This window comes from Pocillopora damicornis, chromosome 1 (assembly GCF_964200805.1).
Source record: "Pocillopora damicornis chromosome 1, jaPocDami1.2, whole genome shotgun sequence".
NCBI classification, from domain to species: Eukaryota; Metazoa; Cnidaria; class Anthozoa; order Scleractinia; family Pocilloporidae; genus Pocillopora; species Pocillopora damicornis.
The window spans coordinates 1,663,363-1,687,144 of record NC_142670.1 but is presented as its reverse complement, the minus strand read 5'-3'; the positions used below and the strand labels follow the sequence as shown (position 1 = coordinate 1,687,144).

General features: G+C 37.0%; 2 protein-coding genes across 2 annotated transcripts; one reads left to right on the top strand and one right to left on the bottom strand.

Moving 5' to 3' along the window:
- The first annotated feature begins 8,329 nt into the window (after positions 1–8,329).
- LOC113672023 (fibroblast growth factor 1) lies at positions 8,330–17,740 on the top strand. Its single transcript, XM_027188295.2, has 4 exons — positions 8,330–8,465; positions 13,122–13,464; positions 14,072–14,175; positions 14,583–17,740. Exons 1-4 carry the CDS (start codon positions 8,457–8,459, stop codon positions 14,760–14,762), a joined length of 636 nt encoding a protein of 211 aa, XP_027044096.2. The 5' UTR covers positions 8,330–8,456; the 3' UTR covers positions 14,763–17,740.
- Positions 17,408–23,746, bottom strand: LOC113672033 (phosducin-like protein 3). Its single transcript, XM_089197980.1, has 5 exons — positions 23,669–23,746; positions 22,490–23,344; positions 20,430–20,573; positions 19,390–19,598; positions 17,408–18,959 (listed from the first exon to the last, which is right to left on the bottom strand). Exons 2-5 carry the CDS (start codon positions 22,705–22,707, stop codon positions 18,808–18,810), a joined length of 723 nt encoding a protein of 240 aa, XP_089054106.1. The 5' UTR covers positions 22,708–23,344; positions 23,669–23,746; the 3' UTR covers positions 17,408–18,807.
- Positions 23,747–23,782: the final 36 nt, after the last annotated feature.

The following is a 23,782-nucleotide window of genomic DNA, read 5'->3' as shown; positions in this document are numbered from 1 at the left end:
ACTGGTTGTAACCCATTCAAAATTGAAATTTTTGATTGAGTTACTCGACAGATAGGCAAAGTTAATAAGCGAATAATGTGCCATTTGAGCGTTATCAAAATATTATGTGGTAAACAGTTTATTCAAATCAGTGCACAGCTGCAAATTTTCTCCTAATTTCCAAACGGAAATCTTCGTTTTGTTGCTTCAGAAATATAAAACAAACATTTTGTTGTCACATACGTGCCCGGCTTTCCATCGATGTCTCTTTTAAAAGCAGAGATACCACGAATTGCGAAAGATATCATCAGTTTTCTGTTTTGACATATTTCTCGAAAGACTGCAATTAAATTCTTGCTTTTTCTGTCTCTACATTACGTCAGTATTTTCACACCCACTCAAAAAATATTGCCAAGATATTATGTTTATAATATCCTGATGTCTCTGTATTTTTGCGAAAAAGAACAGGCAAAGAATTGAAAATTATTTGCGTTTCATAGCTAAAACTCTTAAAAACCAGGTTAAACTTTTTACTTGGATTCTCGCCGGCAACAAAGCTTTTCAAAATATTGAGCCATTTTCGAGCCACTTGTAAGCCAAACTAGATTCAATTTGCCTTATATGGCCATTAAATGAACTGTGCAATCCCAGACATGCGCAGAAATCAAGATGTCGTCCTCCATATTTTTGGAGCTGGGACCCTAAGTGTATATGTATATATTTTTCTGTTCACCCGAATAAAAACCTCAGAAAAGATAATACTCTTGGTGAACCCATTTCAAACAAAAAATATTTTATAAGTACAACGACATTGATGATGTTTGTTTAGGTTTCATTTACGTGAGCAAGGAGATTGAGAAGGTTTGATTCTTACTCGCACGAAAAAAAAAGAAATATTGGAACTTGCGAAGGTAACATTTTCGTCTGAGATGGGATTTAACACTCTTTGTTCTTCAGGCACGACGCCGTGATAAAGATTAGGCTGAATATAGGATGATTACCTCATGCTTGGATGTGTTACGTCACGCGTCATAACATCAGTCTAAGTCTAAGTGGATCATTACCTCCCAGACACTGCCGTAGGCTTCTTGAAAAATAACCCCCTAGAGCGAATTAGTATAACCACGCAGTATAAGATCTTGATTAAAGTAATGTGGTACAAGGTTACAGTTTAATCAATTTTGTATGTATTTGCGATTTTCGGTGGATTTCTTCTCTACCGTTTGCGAGAAATGAATGGGTTCTCTAACGGTTTATCGTTTCCATCGGAGAAGATTAAAATGTCTAACCATTTGCAGATGCCATGGTAAAGGAATAACATTATCCTCAGTTATTTTAAAACCCTGTGTGTTGGTTCAACCCTCGACCTCTCGCGCGGCAGTCCGGCGCTCTACAACATGAGCTAACCACTAACGAACTGCAGTAGAATTTATCATATTTAAGTTAAATGTCATATCATTTTAAACTGGAAGCCATTTTAAAATACTTCTATAAGCTTGTGATATTAAGAAGCCCCAATTCTCCTTCTCGGACTGTTTGAAACTTTATTTTCTTGATAGATCGTGTTTTCGCCTTTTTTTTCCTCCTAATTTTTATTTTCTTTTAATTTCGTATATGGTGCGACCTTAATTTTCTTTCATCTCTAAAATCGCTGACGAGGACTGTTCCAGTAAATTTTGTCTACGAAAAAGTCATATTACATTGAACTCAAAGCCTCAAAATTCTATAAATACTTTTTAAGGCTCATGATATTGTAGAGCCTCATTTTCAGACAAAATATCTTACATATTTTTAAGTTTAATATTGATTTTAAGTTACAAGTTTAACGAGAAAGCTTAATGATTTAGCAGAAAGAACAACAACTGTTTTGACTCAAGCATTCTAACACTATTTACACAATATATATTTACAACATTTTTTTTTCGATATTATAAGGTGATTTAAAGGAGAATGACAAAGAGTTCATAAGCGACGCGTGATCCAGTCCAAAATTAAGATGGGACACGTGAATTTTACAGAAAGGCAAGATTCACGTGTATTTTACAATTCGTGACCTGCGAAATACTGTTTAAAGTACACGTGACGCGTGTTATAAAATTCGTACGTGAAACGGTATCAAGCCCCCCACACATTCCCCTTTGTTACCCTATCAATTGAAGGGCCAGCCCTATGGATTGTTATATTATTTCTTATTGCTATTAGAATAATTACAATTTGTGAACAAACAAGTCTTGCATGATTACAGCTTAATTTGGTCGTTGTTTTTGTTTTTTTTTCAAGATTCCTAATGTCTGATTAGGACGAAAATCGTGAGATTTTCCGACATTCATGAAATTTGAAAGAGCTGAGTCACGGCGAATAAACAGAACCAACAAAATTCAATATTGAAAATGCGCCAGTCTGCATCACTCAAAAGCCAGACGCCCAGACACAATTTAAAAATTAGAACAGTTATTGTCATAGGTCATAATGATTTTGCTCTTTTTACACTACTTAAACATTTGAACACAACAATATTGACGTCAATAAGTTTTCATAGCTGAGGTCACGGCTCAAATTGATTAAAAATTGCTGCGTATGACAAAGAGACAACAAACAAAATAATTAGCTATATTGCCTTCTGTCGTCAGAGAATAAATATTGATATTGCATAGTGGGACCACCAACTGTGCTGTAATGATCGTTTTGACCGTGACGAGTATTAGTACGCCCTATCGGCACTAATTAGTCTGTTCAAGACATTTTAGACAACTCTCTTCAATCAGATACCTAAATGATTAAAAAAAAAAAACGTACAAAAATTAAACATTTAGAGTGGTTTTGTTGTTTGGATTCTTTCACAGCTTTATTTAGTAAACATGCACCTTTTTAAGTCGTAGCCTTGATGCTTGTTCTGAAAGATTCATTTTCCGAGGAAGTTTGCCGGCTCTGTTCACCCATCCGAGATGACTACATTGTTTTTCCACTCCCTCTGGTGAGCAATAAGTAATTTCTCCCATATCAATGAATTATGATGCAGAAACGTTGTGAGTAAAAAACTGTAGCATCATTCAAGGGATATTGTTTGATTTAAAACCAAATTCTCAGAACATGACTTAAAGAGAGGTACGGGAGACAGTAAGGAGAATTAAGACTTAGATCTTGGGTGGAGTGAAAGGATCAACCTCTGTGTTTGCTTCAGCGTAACAGGCGACAAAGAGAATAGACAATAATGGGAAAAAGTCGGGGGAGAGAACTGCAGAGATCGATTGCAGAAAAAAGAAGAAAAAAAAAAAAGCCAGAACTTCAGCTGGAAAGATTGACATCAAACAAAATTCCGGTCCTTTTTATTTGGAATCACTGTAAAAGCTCTCAGCATGATCGGAGACATGAGATTATGATTGAAATCAAACAAAGTGTCAGCCTTTCTTTGTTTGGAATCATTGCAAAAGCTCTCAGCATGATCAGGGACAAAATTGTACAATCATAAACTCTTGTCAGAGAAAATCAATTTGTCAAGAAAGCCGACAACAAAAATTTTCAAAGTGCATTATCCTTCCAAACCATGGTTTATCAAGTTATAGAGCAATTTATGAAGTTTCTAGAGGTGGAAAGACCTAGCTACGATTAATAGATATCAGTGTTCCGTAACCGACGAAAGATATTTTAATTACACATTAAATAATTTTTTTCATTTATACGGAAGTTCTAGCTTATCAAAGCAACCGACGTTTTTCGGCCGACGAGACGAGACCACACTATTTAAAATGCCCCAAAATAAGCATACCGTATTAATAAACAGGAACAAATTTATTAAGTTTTGATTTCATTTTAAAACGCTTATTGCCCTCTGAAGTGATGAATGCTGCTTATTTCAATATAGTTTCAGAGACTTGCACATGACTTTTTTTTGCATAATTCAAGAGAGCTTTTAAAACTCATTTTATATCTGTGCTATCTACAAGAATCGCACAACATAACAGTTATCCTCGAACAATACATATCCAATATATAATATACGACATCTATGTTGGCAATGTCTTTTCATGACGGGTTTTTTTAAAAGCTAAGAGATTCGAGTCTTAGAATGTATGTTAAAGCTGTATTTACAATAGAGCACTTCAAAGTCAAAACAACATTTTGACTGTCTGTTGTACGTGTTTCATCTCTTATTCGTTACCTGCGGGACGCGAGTTTCGCAAGTCGTCGTTGAGTCTCTAAAACGCATTCTTAAGTCGAGCTTAAAAATGGTTGCCTCTCCAGTAAGGTACAGAGGAAATGCTTTCCTTTTAAGTCCTGCAATCAGGTAGTTACTCGTGCAAGATGCACTCCTAATTCTGCTCTGATAATTTCTTCAATGGAATGTCTTCCGCTTCGAAGACTCTTCACAGAATCTTTAACTCTTAACGACTTCCGAGTTCCTTGAGATCTAAAATCGTAGTTACGAACCACAAATACATCACAAAGATATTTTTAATGTTGTTTTTGATTTTGAGCAGAGTTATTTACGTACACTGACGGTCGTTTATAAGAAAAAACTCTTAACAAAATGCGGAACCCCATCCAACTTCCTTGTTCCTTAAGATCCAGAATTGTAGTTTTAAACCACAGAAATGTTATTAACGGATATTTTGAAATGTGTTCTGCTTTCAGAGTGAGCGTACCTGCTTAAGGTACCGGAATATTTGTGCTGTCTCAGCCAATATTTAAAAAGGGCATGTATGTGCGTTGGTTTTTCATGAGTGATTCAAAGTCTCTTCTCGCCGACACAAGAAAGTCTCCGTAGATGTCCTTTAATATTTGTTTTGCTTCATCAAGAATACTTGACTTCGATTACCACAAAGCTTCGAAACCCAAAGGCATTATTTTACACCGATTACATCGAGAAAATGGTGAGTTGGAGACAAAATATTGTGCTAATAATCGGTATTGTTCGTCAGCCTTTAAGTGAAGGAGTCTATGTTATCTGTTTGTAGCTCGCAACATGTAATTTAAGTTGAATCAGTGAAAGAGGAACCAGCAAGAAGAAAAAAGTGGTTTCCTAACTTGTCGTAAGAACTGCACAATGCTAATAATCGAATTTCATTCGCTCGTCAGTTTATCTCAGGATACGAGAAGGTAGGCGCGTGGACGCATGGTACAGTGAACTACGTAGTCAAATTTGCCTCGTTCCCAACATAAGGGTTCGTGGCTTAGTTGGTAGTAGCACCCTTACTAACGTTTGCGAGGCCTGGGTTGGAATCCCGTCGAGGCCTGCTTAAATTTTGTGTTTTCTTCATTTGTGTAATCACGATGAATCGCGACAGCTACAAAGAAATAATGAACCTGTTCAGTTTAATGGAGCCACTGTTTTGTTGAATAATGAATAATCGTGTAATACAGCAGAGAAAAAAAAAAGTACACATCCAGTAACTAACGTTATCATTCGCGTGAAGAGTACAATTCATCACGACGTAAGACGTTGTCGTCATTGCAACTTGGGTCATTATTTGGTGGTGTATGTATCCCTAGTGTGTCCTTGTCCAATCCTGTCACGGAAACTGAGATTTCTTAACAGAATTGTTACGATTACGAGCGATCTTCGATAATTATGTGGAAACTGGATCAACTTGCGCTGATACCCTTTTTTTCTTCACTCTAGTGATAAATCTACACATCTATTTCACGACTACAGAGCTAATTTCAACCGATTTCGCTAAGAGCTGACATGGCTGAGGCCTGAAATAACAAGTTATTATCTCTGAAGATAACTAAAAGCCATTAACTTCGATCCATTTTTTTCAGTACTTATTACTTATGTCGAGTTGTACACAATTTGCAAAACTAAATTTTCTTCATATTAATTTTTAAAATTTCTTATCGACACGTTTACCAGATGGAATCATCATTGCCACCAGGCAGCCTTTGTAGTTTACCTTGAAAAGAATATACGCGTGTGAAATTCTCCGGGTTTAAGCTGGTATTCTTGTGGTGCTGGCAGAATAGGCGTTGATCTATTGCAACACCTCGCTAAGTCATCTCACGGAAGTCACGTCTGTTGATTTAAAACTCATACAATCTTCCATTATCACATGGTTTATTTGACCAACTGATTCTTAAGCTGTTGTAGGCGGAATAACGTTTTGCGAAAAGCATGGGCGTTACTTTTGATAGTTCTTCCGTGCCGCCATTCATAATTGAAAAAAAAATCATCTTCATTTAGTATTCTGAGCCTTTATAGACAGAGTTATCACTTGTTTTGTCGCGTGCGTGGGAAAAGAAAGAGATTAGAATTTCCTGCGATAAAAATTGAGGCCCAGACCTCCTCATATGGCGCTTCTGTGCTTCACCACTGAGCTAAAGAAAAGTCTACGGCGAGATAGGCTTTTATTACTAGATTCAGATAAGCCCAGAGAGATGTTATTTTGTTCTCAAAGGTTAACAGCTTAGGACAATGTTTTGCATAAATAAAACAAGGAAAGTTCGATTTGGTTAGCATGTTGTAATACCCAGTGGACGGAGTTCCAAAAAGGTGTCCTTATCAATAAACGAGAGAGTCGCCTACTCAGATCTCATATCGACCACCGCAATATTCATTAGCAAACATGGAAACGACCTAACACTTAAAACTTACATCCTGGTTATCCGCTTGTCAAATTAAAAAAAAAAAAATTGGAGCTGGAAATTACCCACTCAGTTCTTATGCGCCATCTCTCAATGATGGAAATCATAACAGATTTGTGATTCCTTAGGTATTTGTCGAAAATCTCAGAATAAAGTTTGTAATGAAAATTTCACCTCTAATTTTGCCATCCAAAGCTAAAGATTACTGAACTCAAGTTAACATTGTTCTGTAAAAAAAAATTCAAAAACTATAAAACATTAAAACACGGGGGTGGAAGTTCTTTAAAATGAGGTTCTGTACTTTTAAACTCGAGGGAAATGAAACTATTAACTTTATATAGTGGTTTTATCAACTGATTTCATAATGTTAATTGGCCACCATGAAGAGTTCCTGAAGCTGACGTCTCGTGCGCTAGCCCTTCGCCAACATAGTTAATCATGATCGATTTTATTTTTACAGATAATTTTGGAAATCGAGTCAGATTTCTGGTCTTAATTGTATTTTCTTTTTATCCTCCATTCATATCATTTTCAAACCTTTGAAATTTCAAACGAAAAAGGATCCGAACAACTATCTATGCTAATTTGTAAAGTGTATATCACGTGTTATATGAAAGAAAGCCATCTGCAGTTGCATTGTTCTCAAAAATCAGACATGGTTTTATTTACGACTCGCTCCATGGGTTTCTCTCACCTCGCCTTATTTCATTCTTTCGCACCTGCAGGGTGTGTATAAGAAGTATTTGGCACAAAAAATGTTTTGACTCGCGCGCAGTCAGAGATACACTGATACAATACGGCCAACATGTGCAGCGTGGGCGGGTCATTGCGACACGAAACAGGTGCTGTTCGTTACGGCAAGTGCCAATTTCATCCACTCAGGTAAAAAGTTTTGTTCAGTCAAATGATTAACGAAGACACTAGAATGTTCAATTTCCCAAGGGATTACATTTACTTTCAAAACAGCAAAAATTAAGGGGATTAATTTATTACCTGTGAATTTTGAAGAAATAACGAAATCTTCGTAAAACAAGATAATAATTGAAACGGATATTAGCTTCTCTGTCAACTTAAACTGGTACTTTCAACACATGGATAGTTCTGACGCAAACGAAGTATTTTAGTCCAACAAAAATGCCATTTTGCGTTATGTGATGTAAAATCCATTCGTTTTGTCGAGAAATTTCGATAACTTTTTAGCTTTTAAATTAAAACCATTACGTAATTCGCTAGCGATGGCAATTTCAGAGTGGATTGTTTGAAAGACAAGTTAGGCGAAGCGATTAGAAGGCATCATATGAAATCTAGAGTGAATGATTGCGAAGGAGTATTTCAAGATATCACAAGGTCTCCAAATTATGCATCATAAATGTAATATTTGCGTGGTGGGTGTGTAGTTATAGAAACACGCATAATAAACGCCGAGTCAACAGTTTTTAGTGAGACAGCTGATAGGATTTGCTAAAGAGAGGAAGCCTTAAGAGATGATAGAAATATCACAGTAAATGAAATCTTATCGTACTCTGGGGATCTCCGCTGTCCAATTACGTCATCTCCTCTCGGGATTGGCGGGAAAAACACGACTAAGTTGTTTTGTCGCTTTAGAAGCTTTCAACTACGATGCCACATTTTTGTCTAAAACCTCTAAGCCATTAAAGATTTTGTTTATTCTATAATCATTATCGGAGGTTAAATTTAACAGAATTTTACGTCGCTTTCCTCTCGAAGTAAGTGGGTGGGCTTAATTTATTTTCGGGATGCGCCGGTAAATCGTCCGACGTGTTTCCGATCTCATTCATTTTAACTTCGCTTGGTGAAATATAAGCTTACCTAGCGACGGGTAATAATTTCAGGAGAGATCCGGCGAAGTAGATGAAATTTCAGTGTCTATTAGTATGTACAAGGTAAGGTTTCACGACTCCCTTTCTGGGAAGTAGAATTGATTTGTCCTATCTCTGAGAATTAGAACTTACTCGGACTTGGTTGTCTGACGTGTGCAAACGGTAATTACAGAATATGTGAACGCCGTTTTGAGGAAATTGTCGCTCGGTATTTTCCCAAAGTGAGTGTCAAACAGTTAACATTATTGTACATCAAGAATTTCGAAAATATTATGATTCTTTTTACGTTAAAACAATGAAAAATCGGGCTTTAAAATCGTTTTAGTTCGTTTAGTTGTGGACGAGTGGTCATGGTAGTAATTTGCGTTCCGTGTGTATACAAACACTGGCGCCCACAAACTTATGAATGAAATTCTTTTGAAGGGGGTTATTTTGATAGTACATTACTTCTTAGTCTCAAGATGAATAACGTTTAAAGATTTTTCCGCTTCGAACGCTCAGCTGGAATTGATTGTTACATACGGTAGCTTTAGGAAACGTTTTGTGTGTGAAATTGAATAGCAGTGAATTCCACGTGCAAACTTCCTGAGTAAGGTAGTTTCACGCGCTTGGCGATTACAAGATATTGGCTTCTCTTTGCTTTTCGGTCGAAATGGCCAGATATGCAGCCTTCATAGAAACTGTAGGCGGTGGCCTCTTAAAAAAGGCTTTAGAAGGAGATCTGTCGAGATCTTTTACCAGTTAAAGCATTAATAAGGCAAGATGTCTCGTGACTCCCAACTTGAAAATTCGTTGCCAAGAGATTTCCGAACAAAATTTTGCCTTGAACTTTTCGTGAAAAATTCCATCGCCAATACCAGATGAATATAGTGCCATGCCAAATTATTATTATAAGGTCACTATTAAAATCATAAGCCTTTGGATCAGTATTTTGAATAACTGTCGGTTAAAATTTTCAGCGAAAATTCTGATCAAATTGAAGCTTCGTGTTGTCAATATTTTATAATCACAACATTACTATCGAGATTTCTGCATCGATTTCTAGCTCTTACCGAGGGGATTCCAAGCAATGAAAGATTTCATTTTGGGAATCAAACAGCACAACCTGTCACTAGATTTGATGAATCTTAACAGTTCATTCGAACTGTTTATTTTGACGATCACTCTTCCGTTTATTTTTGGAAATGATATCTACTAATTGCTGATGGCGTTTAAGAACTTCAGAGGAGTAGAATATTGTCAGCTCCCGCGGTAAAATATAATGTTTTAAACTAATAACTTTCCCGCCTCGCTCGATGGTAGGTTTCCTCGTAAATTCGTTGTCAAAGTGACGTCTACTTTACGGTCAATTTTACTGGTCTATTCAGGGGAATTGATAATTGTTCAACGATTCTTATTATACTTAGATGTAGTCCGATCACTTAAAGACTAAACTGACAGCAATTAAGAGTAATTTTCTAAGTAATAATTACAGAATGCAACCTCGCTGACTTGCAAATTATGTCTTATTATGTATTTTTCTATGACCGCCTGTCCGATAGACCGGAAGACTTTTAGATGTTATTTACGCACGCATTAATAATAAAACCGCAACGTAGTTGTGAAAGAGCAAAGAATTCCAAACACTCATCATGTGATTTTGGACACTTTAGTTTTGTCGTATTGATCATGTTTTTGTTTAAAGAATTTCAAGTTCTTGATAATTAGATTTTTTCACGTCGGCGAGATTATCACTTCAACTTCCCATTCAACGATTATGAGTCAAAACTGACATCGATTGCATCAGCGTTTATCCATCGTTACGCAAACAAAGGCTTCGAGAACGTATCGTAGTGATTTAAAATATCCGAGAAAGCAGAGCTCATTTGCTCAAAACACAATTGCCATTATTACAAGCTACTTTGAAAAGAACCTCATATATCCAGTACTTCGGAATTCGTGTGACGCGATAAAACCACTGTAAAATTTTAATTTTTTATCAAGTGCAATCTTTTCATACCACAGTTTTATCAGATGGAATCAAAGCACCGAAACGCTAAGTCGCCGATGCAAATACGGAGGAACACATTTGTAAACAATATCTACCCACACACTTTTACTCTGTAATGTGACACCGCTGACCACTATTTTTCCTTGAGGCTGTTTCTATGTTGCACCCGAATATTAGCCCGGAAATGACGACAGTATTTTTTAGGATACTTAAGAAACCCTTAACGAATTTCCGGATGGTGGGTTTCTAAATTTAGCAAGCCTGAACTTCCATGACATTTCCTTACAAGGGGTTTATCCTTTCTTGACTTTTACGGCATTGACAAAAGAGTTCTGGCAAGGCAGAGTTGAAGAACGAACTGCTACGTCACAGGTATGCAGTCAATACAGCGGGCTCAAGTGTTCTAGGTGAAAAATTCAGATAAATTTGTGGAGAAAAAGGTGGCTGGCATTTAAAATCGGGGCGTTTTGCTGTCGTTGAAGGCATTTTCCTATTCCCAGTGTTATTAAAGAAAAAATTAACTTTTAAAAATATTTTTCGGGTGTACAAATTTTTTGGAGGCTGTTCTGTAAAAGAAAAGCGCAGACATCAGTCAGCTGTGTCTTCTGGCAAAGGGATTGGTGAGAGGATGGGAAAAAAACAGCGGTCAAACTTAAGGCATGCGCAAGGGAAACAATCTCGGCCAGCCGCGTGCCAGTTTCCCGCGCGGAAGTTTAATGGAAAACGCGCCCATTGAAAAGCGTCGCCCGAGAAAAGTGGGGTACCCATAATGCTTTGCGGGCGCAATGACCTAGGAATGAGGTTGCAAACGCTCACCGCCAACTTCGGTCGCTTTAGATCTGAATTGACAAATTCCCAAACGGGAGTTGTAAAATTTCGCTTTGCGCCGGTTTAGAGACAATGGAGATACAATTGGAGCAATTAGCATTGTTTCAAAGTGACGAAATGCTCTTTTCGTCGGTAAAGAGCGAGGGCCGCGTTTGCATATCAAAAGAGCGTGAAGTTTTCATCCGTAAGCTTATGAGCGTGAGCGTGCACCTACGTGGAGCGGGAATCTACAACGTATACTTAAGCTTTTCGAAAAGTAATTAGACTACCGACGTGTTATCTGAAACTGACGGCAATAACGGGCCAAAAAGGAAGGTAAAATTCCGCACAGCCCCACACTACATTATACGTTCAGTTCTTGGATAGAGTGACAAAAACAATACTTTACCATTGGGAAAACAGATTTGTTTTACGATAGTATGGGGCAGTACGGAAATTTTACTAAAAGGAATATTTCTGTGATGTTTTGCTTTCTTGGCGAAGTTGATGGTCGAACCTCGCAAATCTGCCGCATTTGAGTCATTTGAAAGGTAATTTAATTTTACATCTGACCGATTTTTAAACAATATAACCTAATCAAGGTAACGCCACTAATTACGTCTATTCTTCTTCGATGAAAAGCGCTACGTTTCGGTTGTCTGCACAAGAAACAATACTTTCGAACACTGCGTACACGGGGGATTACATGATTGACAGTCGGATTGACAGGCCTGCGTGAAGTTACGCAAGCTCTCTTTCTCTTTTCTAGCTTATTTGCATTTTCCCGTGCGACGTTTTTCAATGGGCGCGATTCTGTAATCATCCGCTGTCTCACAGACTAAGAGAAAACAATATTAAAACGTTCTTTGATTAATAAATAGGAAAAATCGATAACTTTCGTACAAAATGCTTATTTAACCACAGTTTCCTCTTGATTTATCTATTTAATGTTTTGGGCCTTATCGGGCAGTTTATAATTCTTGAAAGACAACTTTGTTCTGACAGCCTGAAAGCACGCCACCAAGGCTATACAACTTTCTCACCTGAGAAAGTGTGAACGAGATAATCAACCCTCGCTACCCTATTGAAGTCGTATTTGACACTCGTGTACAGTATCACCTGATTCATGTCAAGCGACCGTAGGAGGTAAACGTCGGTTGTTTTCAAAACAAATAGCTCTTGTTTTGAAATGAGGTTGACCTTGGCCTGCCTCAATAGAAACATCTCTTTGTTTCCATTCTAGATAGCACCTTTTATGTCACTTAAATTTTTGCACATCCAAGTTTCACGTGTTTTGTTCGAAACGTCCTTATGTCCAGCGCCTTTATTCTAGATCTTCATGTACTTACTATCGAAGTGTACGTTAAGCCAAATCATTTTAATGTTCTGTTTTCTCTTGCGAATTGTAGAGCGAAAAGTAAACGGCTTTGCCGAAAGAGTGAATTTTTAACGCACGTTTAACTTTTAGTTACGGCGAGTTCAAAAAAAGAATATTAATTAAAAACTGTTCTCATTATCTCACAAAGGTGCTAGGTGAAAGACATTCCAACGTATACAATGCCTTAGAAATCAGAATGTTTATTGTTTCTCTGTGAAACTAAACTCTTACTGACCTTATAAGACTGAATTATAAGACTGTTTTGATCTGACCTGGTTATGTTGATTCACTGAGGTTTCTGATGAAGGTAAGAGTTGATTGTTTTCCTGGGAAAAACCTTTAAAAAGGTAAAATAAAATTTGAAAGAGTTTACTTCTTGTTTCCGTTCATCGAGAGGAAACTCTGGCCAAGGCCGGTAGTGATTTGAAAGCACATGCAACGCAACCATCTCATTAAGCCTTTATGCTCTCAAAGAGAAATCTATACCATTGTTATGGCCTGGTTGCCGCAGTTACTGAGTCAAAATGTTGTTACTTGTTTCCAGGTTTTATTGGCAAATGCGCTGAGTTGGATTTTGCTGTTGTGTGTTTCCCACTCAAGTTTCCTTCCGTCGGAAGCGCTGCCGGTCGGAAACTCGCCGAAGGGCAGTCGAAGGGAGGCGAGTGGTTCCGATGATGACTCGGATAACGTAGAACAGGCATTTATCTCACCTGAACATCAGGTGTATATGCGCCTTACGATGGATAAACCACAAATGGACAGAAACTTGCATAAAAAACCTCCGACATACGTACGGAGGGGAAAATTATTTAATCGCAATGGTTACCTTTTAAGAATTAAACGCGATGGAACCGTGGATGGGACTACGGACAGTAATTCTCCTCTAGGTAAGTGCTTCAATAAATTTTTTTGTTTTAAATAAAAAAAGACGGAGAAGTCAAGTGACCTAAAGGTCAAAGGTATAAACCGTGATACAAGTTACATGATGTGATCTTCAGAAAAAAAACTCTACTTTTCAAGTACTTTTAAGGCTCGATTTCCCGCCGCAGTTTGGGAAGTGAGCCTGCGTTCCTTCCCCGTAGAGACTCCAGAAGATCGAAAAAAGGAGTCGAGAAGGCTTTACACCCCTGTCATTTGACAAAGAACCAAACTTGCCCCACCCCTTTGGTTTTTGAGTGGGCTTTTTAGCACTCATACAGGCTTGCCGAAGCTCAACCTGATCTGACAGCAAAGTATCACGAAACACAGCGGTCAGACGCGTGTGCATGCGCGAACGTTTTAACGAATGAGGCGTACTTTCGGAACCAAGTTGTGTTTTTCGAAATTTTGCGCGGGAAATTGGCGTGCGGTCGGCCAAAATTGATCTATTTGCGCATACTCGACGTTTGACCGCTGTGTTGTCTTACGATAAACAACTTCTTTTAACTATCACTAACACATACTGAGCGGTATTCCAGGAAACTAACCTACTTTATTTTTTTCATGTTCCAACAGCTGAATTGGAGTTCCACTCAATCGGGACCGGGTTGCTAATGATACTGGGCCTGACAAGTCAAAGATATTTATCGTTCAGTGAAAAAGGTGTCTTACAGGGAATTGTAAGTAGAAATGCTCAGTTTTATGTGATTGTTAAGAGATAGGGATTTAATGGCTGCTCTTTATACCGGCCGAGAAATCTAGATTGAGTCACTAGTTTTTACTGTTGCTACTCTCTGATTGGTTGATCTTTCTCAACCAATCACACGAAAGCTTCAAGGGCTACAGTTGAAGTAGCCCTGAGCATTTTCCCAGGTTTAACACCGTATGCGCTTCAAGTTCTCATTAGCTGACTGCTTTGATACCTATGCTGTGATTGGCCACAGCGTTGTACTCGATACACAGGCGCAAATAGGAAAAAGGAATATTTTGCGCTCTTTTCACTCCAATTCTGCTGCTATAAAAATTCTGCTATTAAACTTCCGCCATTTCTCCTCACACTGTTTATTTTTTCTTCTAATCGAAATAGGAGGAACCGTCGCTAAACTGCGTTTTTAAGGAAATTCAGGAAGAAAACACGTACCATTCGTTCTTGTTGTACAAAAACACAAAATGGTTAGTTGGAATAAAGAAGAACGGCCGAGCAAAGGGGGCTTCCCTAACAAGAGTAGGTCAAAAATCAACGCAATTTATAGTTAAATACAATTAAAGTTATATTAATCTATTATTTAACTAACACCATCTGCAAATTCAATATAGAATTAAAAAGCTAGTACTGTTAGTCAAGTGCAAATGTTTCTGTTACGAGAAAGAAACTTGAATGAAACCTTAAATTTCACACAAAAAAATTTAGTTACAGTTTGCGAAGCAAACGCGCCTTTTATGTACTTTCTACGTTCTTTCGGCGTTTTTCCCTCGTAGAGGAAGGAACGTGAAAAACGCAGTAATTGATGGTAGCCACGAAACGATGATGTCGTTTCTTGGCTGCCATGAAAAGTCATAATGTATTTTCATTTTAAATTGGAGATGAAGTCTTCAAATTGTCAAATTGAATCACTCTCGTTAAGTGTTTTTGGAATTAATATATTGTACTGGATTGTCTCAGACAGTCTTAAATTTCGACCGCAGGCGGTGTTGAAAAAAACAAAATAAAAATCGGCCGATTGAAAAAAAATTTTTGTTGCCAAGCAACGAATTGCAAACTTTGTTTATCGAAATACAGCCGCAGCAGAAACATTTGTATTTGCACTGACGTACTTTTTTTTGTACCCCAATCACTTTATTTGACCGCGTTAAATACGCATGCAATACGCGTATACATTGCGTCCAACATGCATTTTAGGGCATGGTTCGTCGACTCGTAAAACGTGAACGGACTTTTAAGGGGAAAACTTAAATGTTGTGATGGTAGAAAAAACTGTTTGGCAAATCTTCCAAACTCCATCTGGAGAAGTATTTTTACTCAGAATATAACCAAACTATACTTGCGGGGAATTTTTCTTGTTTCCAGCTTTGAGTATGGATGCAACAGCATTTCAAAACCAAGTAGAACTGGGTTCTTTAAGTTTTAACGCACATGCTTTTTACGGCAAGCCGCTGGCCGATAAACCTCACTGTGATTTTTTGATCGGTGATAATGATGGTATTCTCCTAGTTTGCCTCACGAAGATGTATTGACTACGGCTGTTATTGTCTAGTAGCTTTTCTGTGATACCAGGTATAACAGGAAGCTGTTTAGCCTCGTCAAAGTATTCCGATGCCTATCATTATTGTAAATTATGAGCGAAACACAGCGGTTAAACGTCTGCACAGGGGCAAACGTAACAACAACTATGTGGCAAGCTTTCAGGCCGTCAGGACCAAGTTGTCCCTCACGAGTTACGTACAGCCACACGAGCCAGTAAGTCACGGCGCTTTAAAGACGTATAACTTTTTTTCGGTGAGGCTCGAAAAAGAGTTGTAAATAAACTTGATAATCTTTGTTTCCTTTTTGACCAATTTCTATTTACGTCTCAATTATCCTTCGCTTACGCTGTGAGACAGCGCTAGTTCTTAATGTTTTCTTTAGAAATTTCGCGCGGGGAATTGGCGCGCGGCCGGCCAGAATTGATTCCGTTGCGCGTGCTTGACGTTCGACCGCTGTGTTGTGACCTGTGTTGCATCGTCAGAATGTTTAAGGTAGCTATTGTTGGTTTAGTGAAAAAGGTTTGTCCGGGTACGAATATATAGTGTCAGAATTTGGGTGTCTCCTTTTTCAGCCGAAGAGTCGCGAAACGTTATTAATTTCCTTGTAAAAGCTTGGGCGGTACAGCCCGTTAATTCAGATCTTTTTCTGCAAAATTTTGATGTTTTTCTTACTATGTAAGAACAAGTAAGCACTGATGGAGCTTTCGTTAAAAATTCGGACATGTTAGAAATGTTATCCCAAACGGTGATAGTCTACTTATAGTTTTCTTGCGTTATTTTGTGCGCCTGCGTTAGATTAGATTAGGTTTGCATAGCTCTCTTTGGCTAAAAATATTCAACCAATCAGAGCAAGTTTACAGTATTTGTAACCAATTAGCAGCAAAGTTTTCTCTCAAGTACGTTTCATTCGTTTCCTTGCGTATTTCACCGGCTGTCGTTTTCCCGCGCTTAGCATTGGCAATACGTTTCTTCTTCATGAGGTCTCATATATTGGTCTGTTTAAGATATCAGTTGGTGATTGGTCAATGGGAAATTGCACTTAGCCTCCGTTGTTTCAAGCAGAGACATTTTTAGGTTTTCAACCGTTAACAAAAAGAGCAAGTGTTTAAGAATTGGTCACAACAACAGCTCTTTGAATTTGCCAGTCGACGAATTAAATACGCGGCGATAAGAATAAGGTTTATTAAGTCTAGATGACCTTATCATTTCGATCGCCAGGTCTTGCGATATACTTTTGTTGATCAACAGAACTTTAAAATACTCTCATTTACCTCGTTAGTTACTCAAATCCGCAGTTGTCTATAACAATATTATTTAATGACTCACGGTTCATCGTACAGAAATACATTACATTATTTATTTATCACGGTTTGCAGATACATCAGCTCGTTAGAATAACTCTTTCACTTCCACAATTTCACCTACCTACATTTCCATCGATGTAAGTTACGATTGTATTGTATTGATACTGTAAGAGGAAATTAGTTCCTCGTCACTTGTAGGAGTGAAAGGGTTAGTTGGCTTTGCCAGATTGTCCTTGTAACGCGTTTCTATCGCGTTTAAGACGCGTTTCTCACGCGTTCTTGGAACACGACAAGCCTCCTATCTAGCGCGCCAGTTTATTTTTTTTCTCGAGAAATCTAACTTAATTTTATTTTACGATTACGATTTACGTAGCGGTAATTTTTGTTTCCAAATCTGTAGTTTTAATTACAAGTTAATAGTCATATATATCATTTCAAAGGTGGAAACTTATTTCAAATAAAAGTTAAAAGTTATTGTTTATTTAATGTAAGTACCACGACGTATTAGGACTGTGAGAAGTAACAATTTGACCCAAATAATACAGTGACAAAATTATTTAAGGAGGAATTCTCCTCAATGTACATGATCTTCAATGATCAATTGTAAATAGCCAGAGAAGATAGATATGTTGGCAAAAAACTGTTAATGTATTTTTAAAGCAAATATTTGCAATAAAACCAAAGAAAAATCTTGAAATCTGTGTTTATGATTTCGACTTATTGGAGAGAGTCAGTGGTAAAAGAATTTTCCCAAATCTTGTACCCAGGCCTCCTACTGCCAAAAATCGAGAGCACAATTGCTAACATTGGTTGTGAAGAGGACAACTGACACAGGTTAAAAAAGAGCCTTTTTTTTTTTAAACTCTCCTTAGCTCATTTATTTGTCCCCTCTAAGTAATTAAAAAAAGTTTCCCCACCACTTTTCTATCTATTAAAAAAATTAAGTGATAGGTAGATACTGTAATTACTTGCAAAGTGCTCTGGGCACTCATAAAATGTTTGAACCTTTGGAGCTGGCACTTATCTGAGGAGGACACTTTTTCAAACTTATTTGATCCCCACCATTTTCAGCGAGTATTAAGTTAACTTTGCAACAAAACAAGAAATAATAACAAAATTTTTAGATGTCTATACACAGGCAGTGAATTAAGAGATTGTAAGTGAGTCATGAAGTAATAATCAAAACTCCTCCTTATTTGAGGTTGGGTGCTTAATCAAATGAACAGGGATTTCTTAAATTTGTTTTTTGAGATAATTTTCAAGATGATTTTTAAATATCTGACATAATGCATCCTGCAATTCCAAGCTCCAACATTTCCTCTCCCTCCCCTCCCCCAAGCAATGCTTTGGGCATTTGAACTTTTGACCATAAATTTATTCGAATATCTCCCCTCCCCTCCCCCCTCAGGGTAAAGCTTGTGTTTCAATGCCCGAGCCAATTTTTTTGTACAAGGCCATATCAGTGACAGTGACCTTCTACACATTGACAAAGTGTTGAAACCCAGACCTTGTAGACCGTTTCTTCTGAGCCATTCACTTGCAAAATGAAACTATTTACCTTGAACACCTCAACATTTAAAGATTCAATTATTGCATTCTACTTGTATTCCCACCCCACCCCAGTAGGGCAAGGTTCAGATTTCCCACCCCCCTAGGCACAGACCATGGTCAAATGCTGATGAGTTACCCAAGGCAGGGGGGACGTTGAAGCTTTAAGTTTGTTGGGAAGTAAAGTAAATATATCCAGTAACTGCTCTCTGGATGCTATTCATCATCATCATCATCACTATCTGAATCCTTAGCGTTCATCTGTTGCAAAGAACTTGTCATAACATCATGAACTTTATTCTTTTTACGTGGATCCTCTTCTAAGTCTGTTTTTACTGCCCCAGCTTCAGCCAACATCCATTCCAATTCTATAAATATAGAGTATAGAGATATGGCATCAATATTAATCACTAAACAAGAAATAAATATGGAACATAAATTGATTTGTTTATAGTTGTGCCATCATGACTGGAGACATTTAGGATTGTAATATGCCCTTTGACCTAAGAGTGACTAGCATCTAATTTCTCCATATAATGTCAGCTCTGAATCACACACTTAGGTCACAAGAATAACAAATCTCTTGATTGTTACACAAATTCTCCTCATCAGAACCTAAAGAAATGTATAGAGAACAGTAAAGATAATACTGATACTGATGTGAGGGTGTAAAGAGTTCAAAAAAAAAAAAACCAATAGCTCAGAGCACTGAAATTTAAAGAGAGACTACTGCACAGTACCAGAGAATTCAGTTATCATCAGATCTCTGCCTCTCTCTTTTTATTCAATACAACTTACCTTCAATCTTAAGATTCATTCCTCCAAATGCAAAAGGTCCTACAAACTGTTTCTTCATGTCCTCTTCGCAGTAGATAAATATCGTTGGAAGATGTCTGTCAGGATAGTTTGGTATACATGTTGTTGATACACTCTTTAAAAATTTTGTGGTCGGAAACTTCTCAGCCAGGCGCGTGAGGAACTGATTTACTAGTGTACATAATGGAACACTTTGCCAGGTTAAGGAAGATATGACTGTTAAATGCATGTTTTGTAAAAAATAATAATCATATTTTTTTAATCTCAAGACATGTTCAGCAGTCTCAGACATGATTTTCAGCTGACCCTTTAATTCACAATATGTGATTGTTAATACTCCCCTCTAGCTGCTACACATTTTCTTCTTAATTCGCCTCTCTAACTGCTATCCATTTCCTTGTCAATGAGTCCCGAGAATTTGGTGCTGGATCAAGATAACAACCTCTACCTGATGAGTTTGAGTATTCTTATTACCTGCTTGCTGGATAATGTGGGGATATTATGGAGAGAAGTTACAAGTTAATCACTTTTGGGACTTAAAGATTTCAGTTTATCTTTCTTACAAGTAAAAGGTTGCTTCTTTTGAGAGGAAACGATAACATTTCTACCATGGTTATTTTTTAAAATATGGATGTTTAAGAGAAAAACATTTTAATGTTAATTGCTTTCTTATACTTTTAACATTGTATTCCATGATAGACGCAAGGTGCTCCATGCTAGTCCTCAAAATATTCCATGGTAGATGCAAGCTTTTTTTTTCAATCCTCTACACCCTAATATCATAATGCATATTCTCCATACTGTTCTCTATACATTTTCTAAGGTGCTGACAAGGAGAATTTGTTTAACAATCAAGGGCTTCTTTGGTTGTTGATCATTTTTTCTATTCTCATGACCTTACTGTGTGATTCAAAGGTGACACTGTAAAGAGAAAATAATTCTATACAAGTCACTCTTAAGGATCAAAGGGAGACTGATCCTTATTTATTACAAATTGACGCATGTGGATCACAAAAGGATACCCAGGTTTGTAGAGATGAAGAACAACCCAGATTCCTTTGCCAGCTTTATTGACTTCGTCCACATAGTCCTGGGCAGAAATCTCTCTAACATCACCAAATTTGGATGCCTTCTGAAATTTCTGTATTTCTGCCAATCTTTGTTGTCTTCAAATAAAACAAATTAAATAAATAAAAATAAAAATAAAAAACAATAATACTCAAATGTAGAGAAATGGTGACTCCCTCTAAGAAGATGTACAGGTGAAAGAATAATCCTAGATACCATTCAGTGCCCTGTGTCCCTGGAGTTTTAATGAAAATGTTTATAGGATTTTGTATCCAAAGAGCAAGATGCTTAAATTAATCCTTTAACTCCCAGATCAAATTTGTAATTCTCCTTACTGTCAACCATACCATTCTTTTAATGTTAGTTTAGAGAATTTAGTATTGGATCAACTAATTATCTCCAAATTGATATTTTTCTTTATTCTCATCACTTATCTAGTTGATATTGTATTGATATTGTAAGGAGAAATGCTGTCTTGGTCACTCATGGGAGTTAAGGGTTTAGAATGATTTAAGGTCATACCTATGACTCTAACAAGAAAAAGAGTTGTAGTCACTTTAAACAATACAGTCTGTCCCAAAGATGTACCACAAGGACTCATCTCTACATGCCACCTAGGGTATCCTTCAAACTGGTAGAGTGCCTCCACTTTCACAAGAGAGGGGTGGGTGACAAACACAAATGACTAGTTTGTTCTTTTACATGCATAATCAGTTATGTAAACCTCAGAGATTAACACAGATTATAACAATTGGATGGAAGAAAAAGGTGAAAATTCAATATGTAAACAGTCACACAGGGAGTCTGTAGTCAACCAGTCTTAGGACTAACTTTGAACCATTCTGATAATAAAACTTGCTTTACAACATCAAGAATTTCAATACACTGTTTACAATATTTATTAGATAAAAGCTGGTTTTCCCATGTTGGGAAATCCTAGATGATTGGTAATTTCACTATTTTCCGACTATTGCAGATTTTGTGGATGTAAATTGGGAGAGTACCAGATGTTTGTCTTGGTAGATTATAGACACCACTTCACCACTTCATTTGTGACTCATGAGCAGTGGAGCCAAGCAATATAAGGAAATTGGTAACAAGGTAAAATTATCACCAATGTCCCCAACAGTAAAAGTAGGAGTTTTTCTTATCTTCAATAATCTCTGATCATTGCAGAAATCTGGAACATGCAGAGAAAATATAAGTACCTTAGAGATTCTGAAAATTGTTGCTCACTTTGTTCAGAAGATTGTTTTAAAATTCTGGACTCTGCTTCCACAAGCTTCCAATTGAAAATTAAGGAAGCCATGCACATCCTTTGGGCGCAGCCGTCTTTAAATTCGCAGGTCAAACACTGATCTTAATTTATCCCTTTCAAACAAATCAGTCTCCCTTAGAATAAATAGTTTCACTTTTTTTTTGGTTTTTTTAATTATTCTTGTTAACATCTCACTTTATTATACTATTTATTGCATTATTTCATTTTGTTTCTCATTAAAAAACTGACAATGGATGATGCTTCATCCGAAACATGTACTGTTTTCATTAAAAATTATAAAACAAATGAATTTCAAAAGCATTGTGTGGTTCATCACAGCGATAATATAATATGTAATAAATACATATAAATGCCTCTGATTTTCAACCATCTCAGAAAGTCAGGGATGTCTTCCATTCCAAAACTTCCTTAGTCTGAAAACTCTGAGACAGGTCGGGAATGGTGAAATTTCTAACCATCTAGGGTTTTCTTGACATATGAAAAACCAGGTAACGTCAGGTAAGAGTAAAAAAAAAAAGTTCTTTTGTTGACTGAACTGACAATTGGCAAGTATCTGTCTTTAACTCCTTAACACAAGGAATTTTTATTTTGAATCAGCTAAGGTTTACCATTTTCATACTTCAAGTTTTCATTGCCTTATATGGTAAAAGCAAGATTGTCATTGACAGCAATAGCTTTCACGTCCACTTCATGCCGAGATAAGAAAATAAAATCTGTACAAAAAAAATTTCCTACCTATACTGTAGCAAAACACGTTCATCTTCTTCATCTTCCAGTTCCTCTAGTTCCTCTAAAGTCATATCTTCATACGCTTTCACTACATTTCCTGTTTTCTGTTGGACAGTTTCTTCTACAAGATCGATAAGTTGATCTTCACTAACTTCTTTTTCGGGTAAAATTCCGTGTCGACGTAAGGCATCGTTCCATTGGGTATCCTCGCTGGGGTTTTGCATTTCTTAGTGTGTTAACTTTGATTTGTTACCAATTATCGGGTGTTAAAAGTGAAAGAATTTGCTTCAACCCTCTGCTAACTTTACAATAACTTTACGATCATTGAAAGATTGGTAAATGGTCAGCAGCTTATATTTCCAAATATTGCTTTGTTTGTGTAAGTTTCACCAGGTATCTTGAACAACACAAACATCTTGAGCTAATTTTTCCCCACTAAGATTATATTTTTCTTAAAAAAATATACCATTTTCGATTACCGAATTTGATTCGAACTTTTCGTATTTATCGAGTCTTGACAGGATAGAAACAAAATCGTAGAAAAGTGGGTAATTTTCTAAAGAAACTTTGGTGCGCGCCGAGATAATTTGGTTTAATAAAATGAGTTTATAATGTAAATAGTTTCTGAAGCTGACGTCTTTGGCGTCAGCCTTTCGGCAGCTTGAGCGAATTATGACAAGTTCTATCTACAAATATTACGCTATCAACATTGTTGATCTTAGCAGCATGCAGGACGGGTGTCATATGAATTTCGCTAAACGTGGAGTCTATGTGGCTCAGTGGTAAAGCATCGGAGCGCGGAATCCGAAGGTTTGAGGTTCGATTCGTCATGGGAACTCAGAATTTTTTCCTTGTCCCACGCTTGTAAAAAAACGAAATAAAATCTATGTCAAGTTTATATATGAAAAGTTTATGAAGATGGAGCTACGCTATTAGTAGGACTGCTTGATAACTTGACTAACGTTAGAAATACAAGAATGAATAAGTTGAATGAAATTTGAATGGGATTTAAGGGTGCCGATTTGAAAGATTAATTTTTGTTCTAGAGTTCTGTATCTTTTCAAACTGCCTAAACATGAAGAAAGGCCTCAGAAACCACGTCTAGCCTAGAATGATACGAGAGATCAAAGTGTCTAGCAAATTAAAGTGAATATGAAGTTTTCCTTCTAAAACTAGGAAACATACCAAATACACAATCATTCACTTGAAGTTATTTTCTAACAAAAGATTGCAAAGTGATTATATGGTATTCGGGGGCCATCCTATATGACGCTACTGAAATTAATTGCGTCCTTTTAA

Excerpts from the sequence above, each read along its gene's own strand:
- LOC113672023 (XM_027188295.2), top strand. Across the intron at positions 13,465-14,071 it reads GGACAGTAATTCTCCTCTAG|CTGAATTGGAGTTCCACTCA; the intron begins GTAAGTGCTTCA and ends ATGTTCCAACAG. Across the intron at positions 14,176-14,582 it reads AAGGTGTCTTACAGGGAATT|GAGGAACCGTCGCTAAACTG; the intron begins GTAAGTAGAAAT and ends TAATCGAAATAG.
- LOC113672033 (XM_089197980.1), bottom strand. The coding sequence starts at position 22,707 with ATGCAAAACCCCAGCGAGGATACCCAATGGAACGATGCCTTACGTCGA. Across the intron at positions 19,599-20,429 it reads CTTCATCTCTACAAACCTGG|TGTTCCATTATGTACACTAG; the intron begins GTATCCTTTTGT and ends AACCTGGCAAAG. Across the intron at positions 18,960-19,389 it reads AATGAATCTTAAGATTGAAG|AATTGGAATGGATGTTGGCT; the intron begins GTAAGTTGTATT and ends CTATATTTATAG.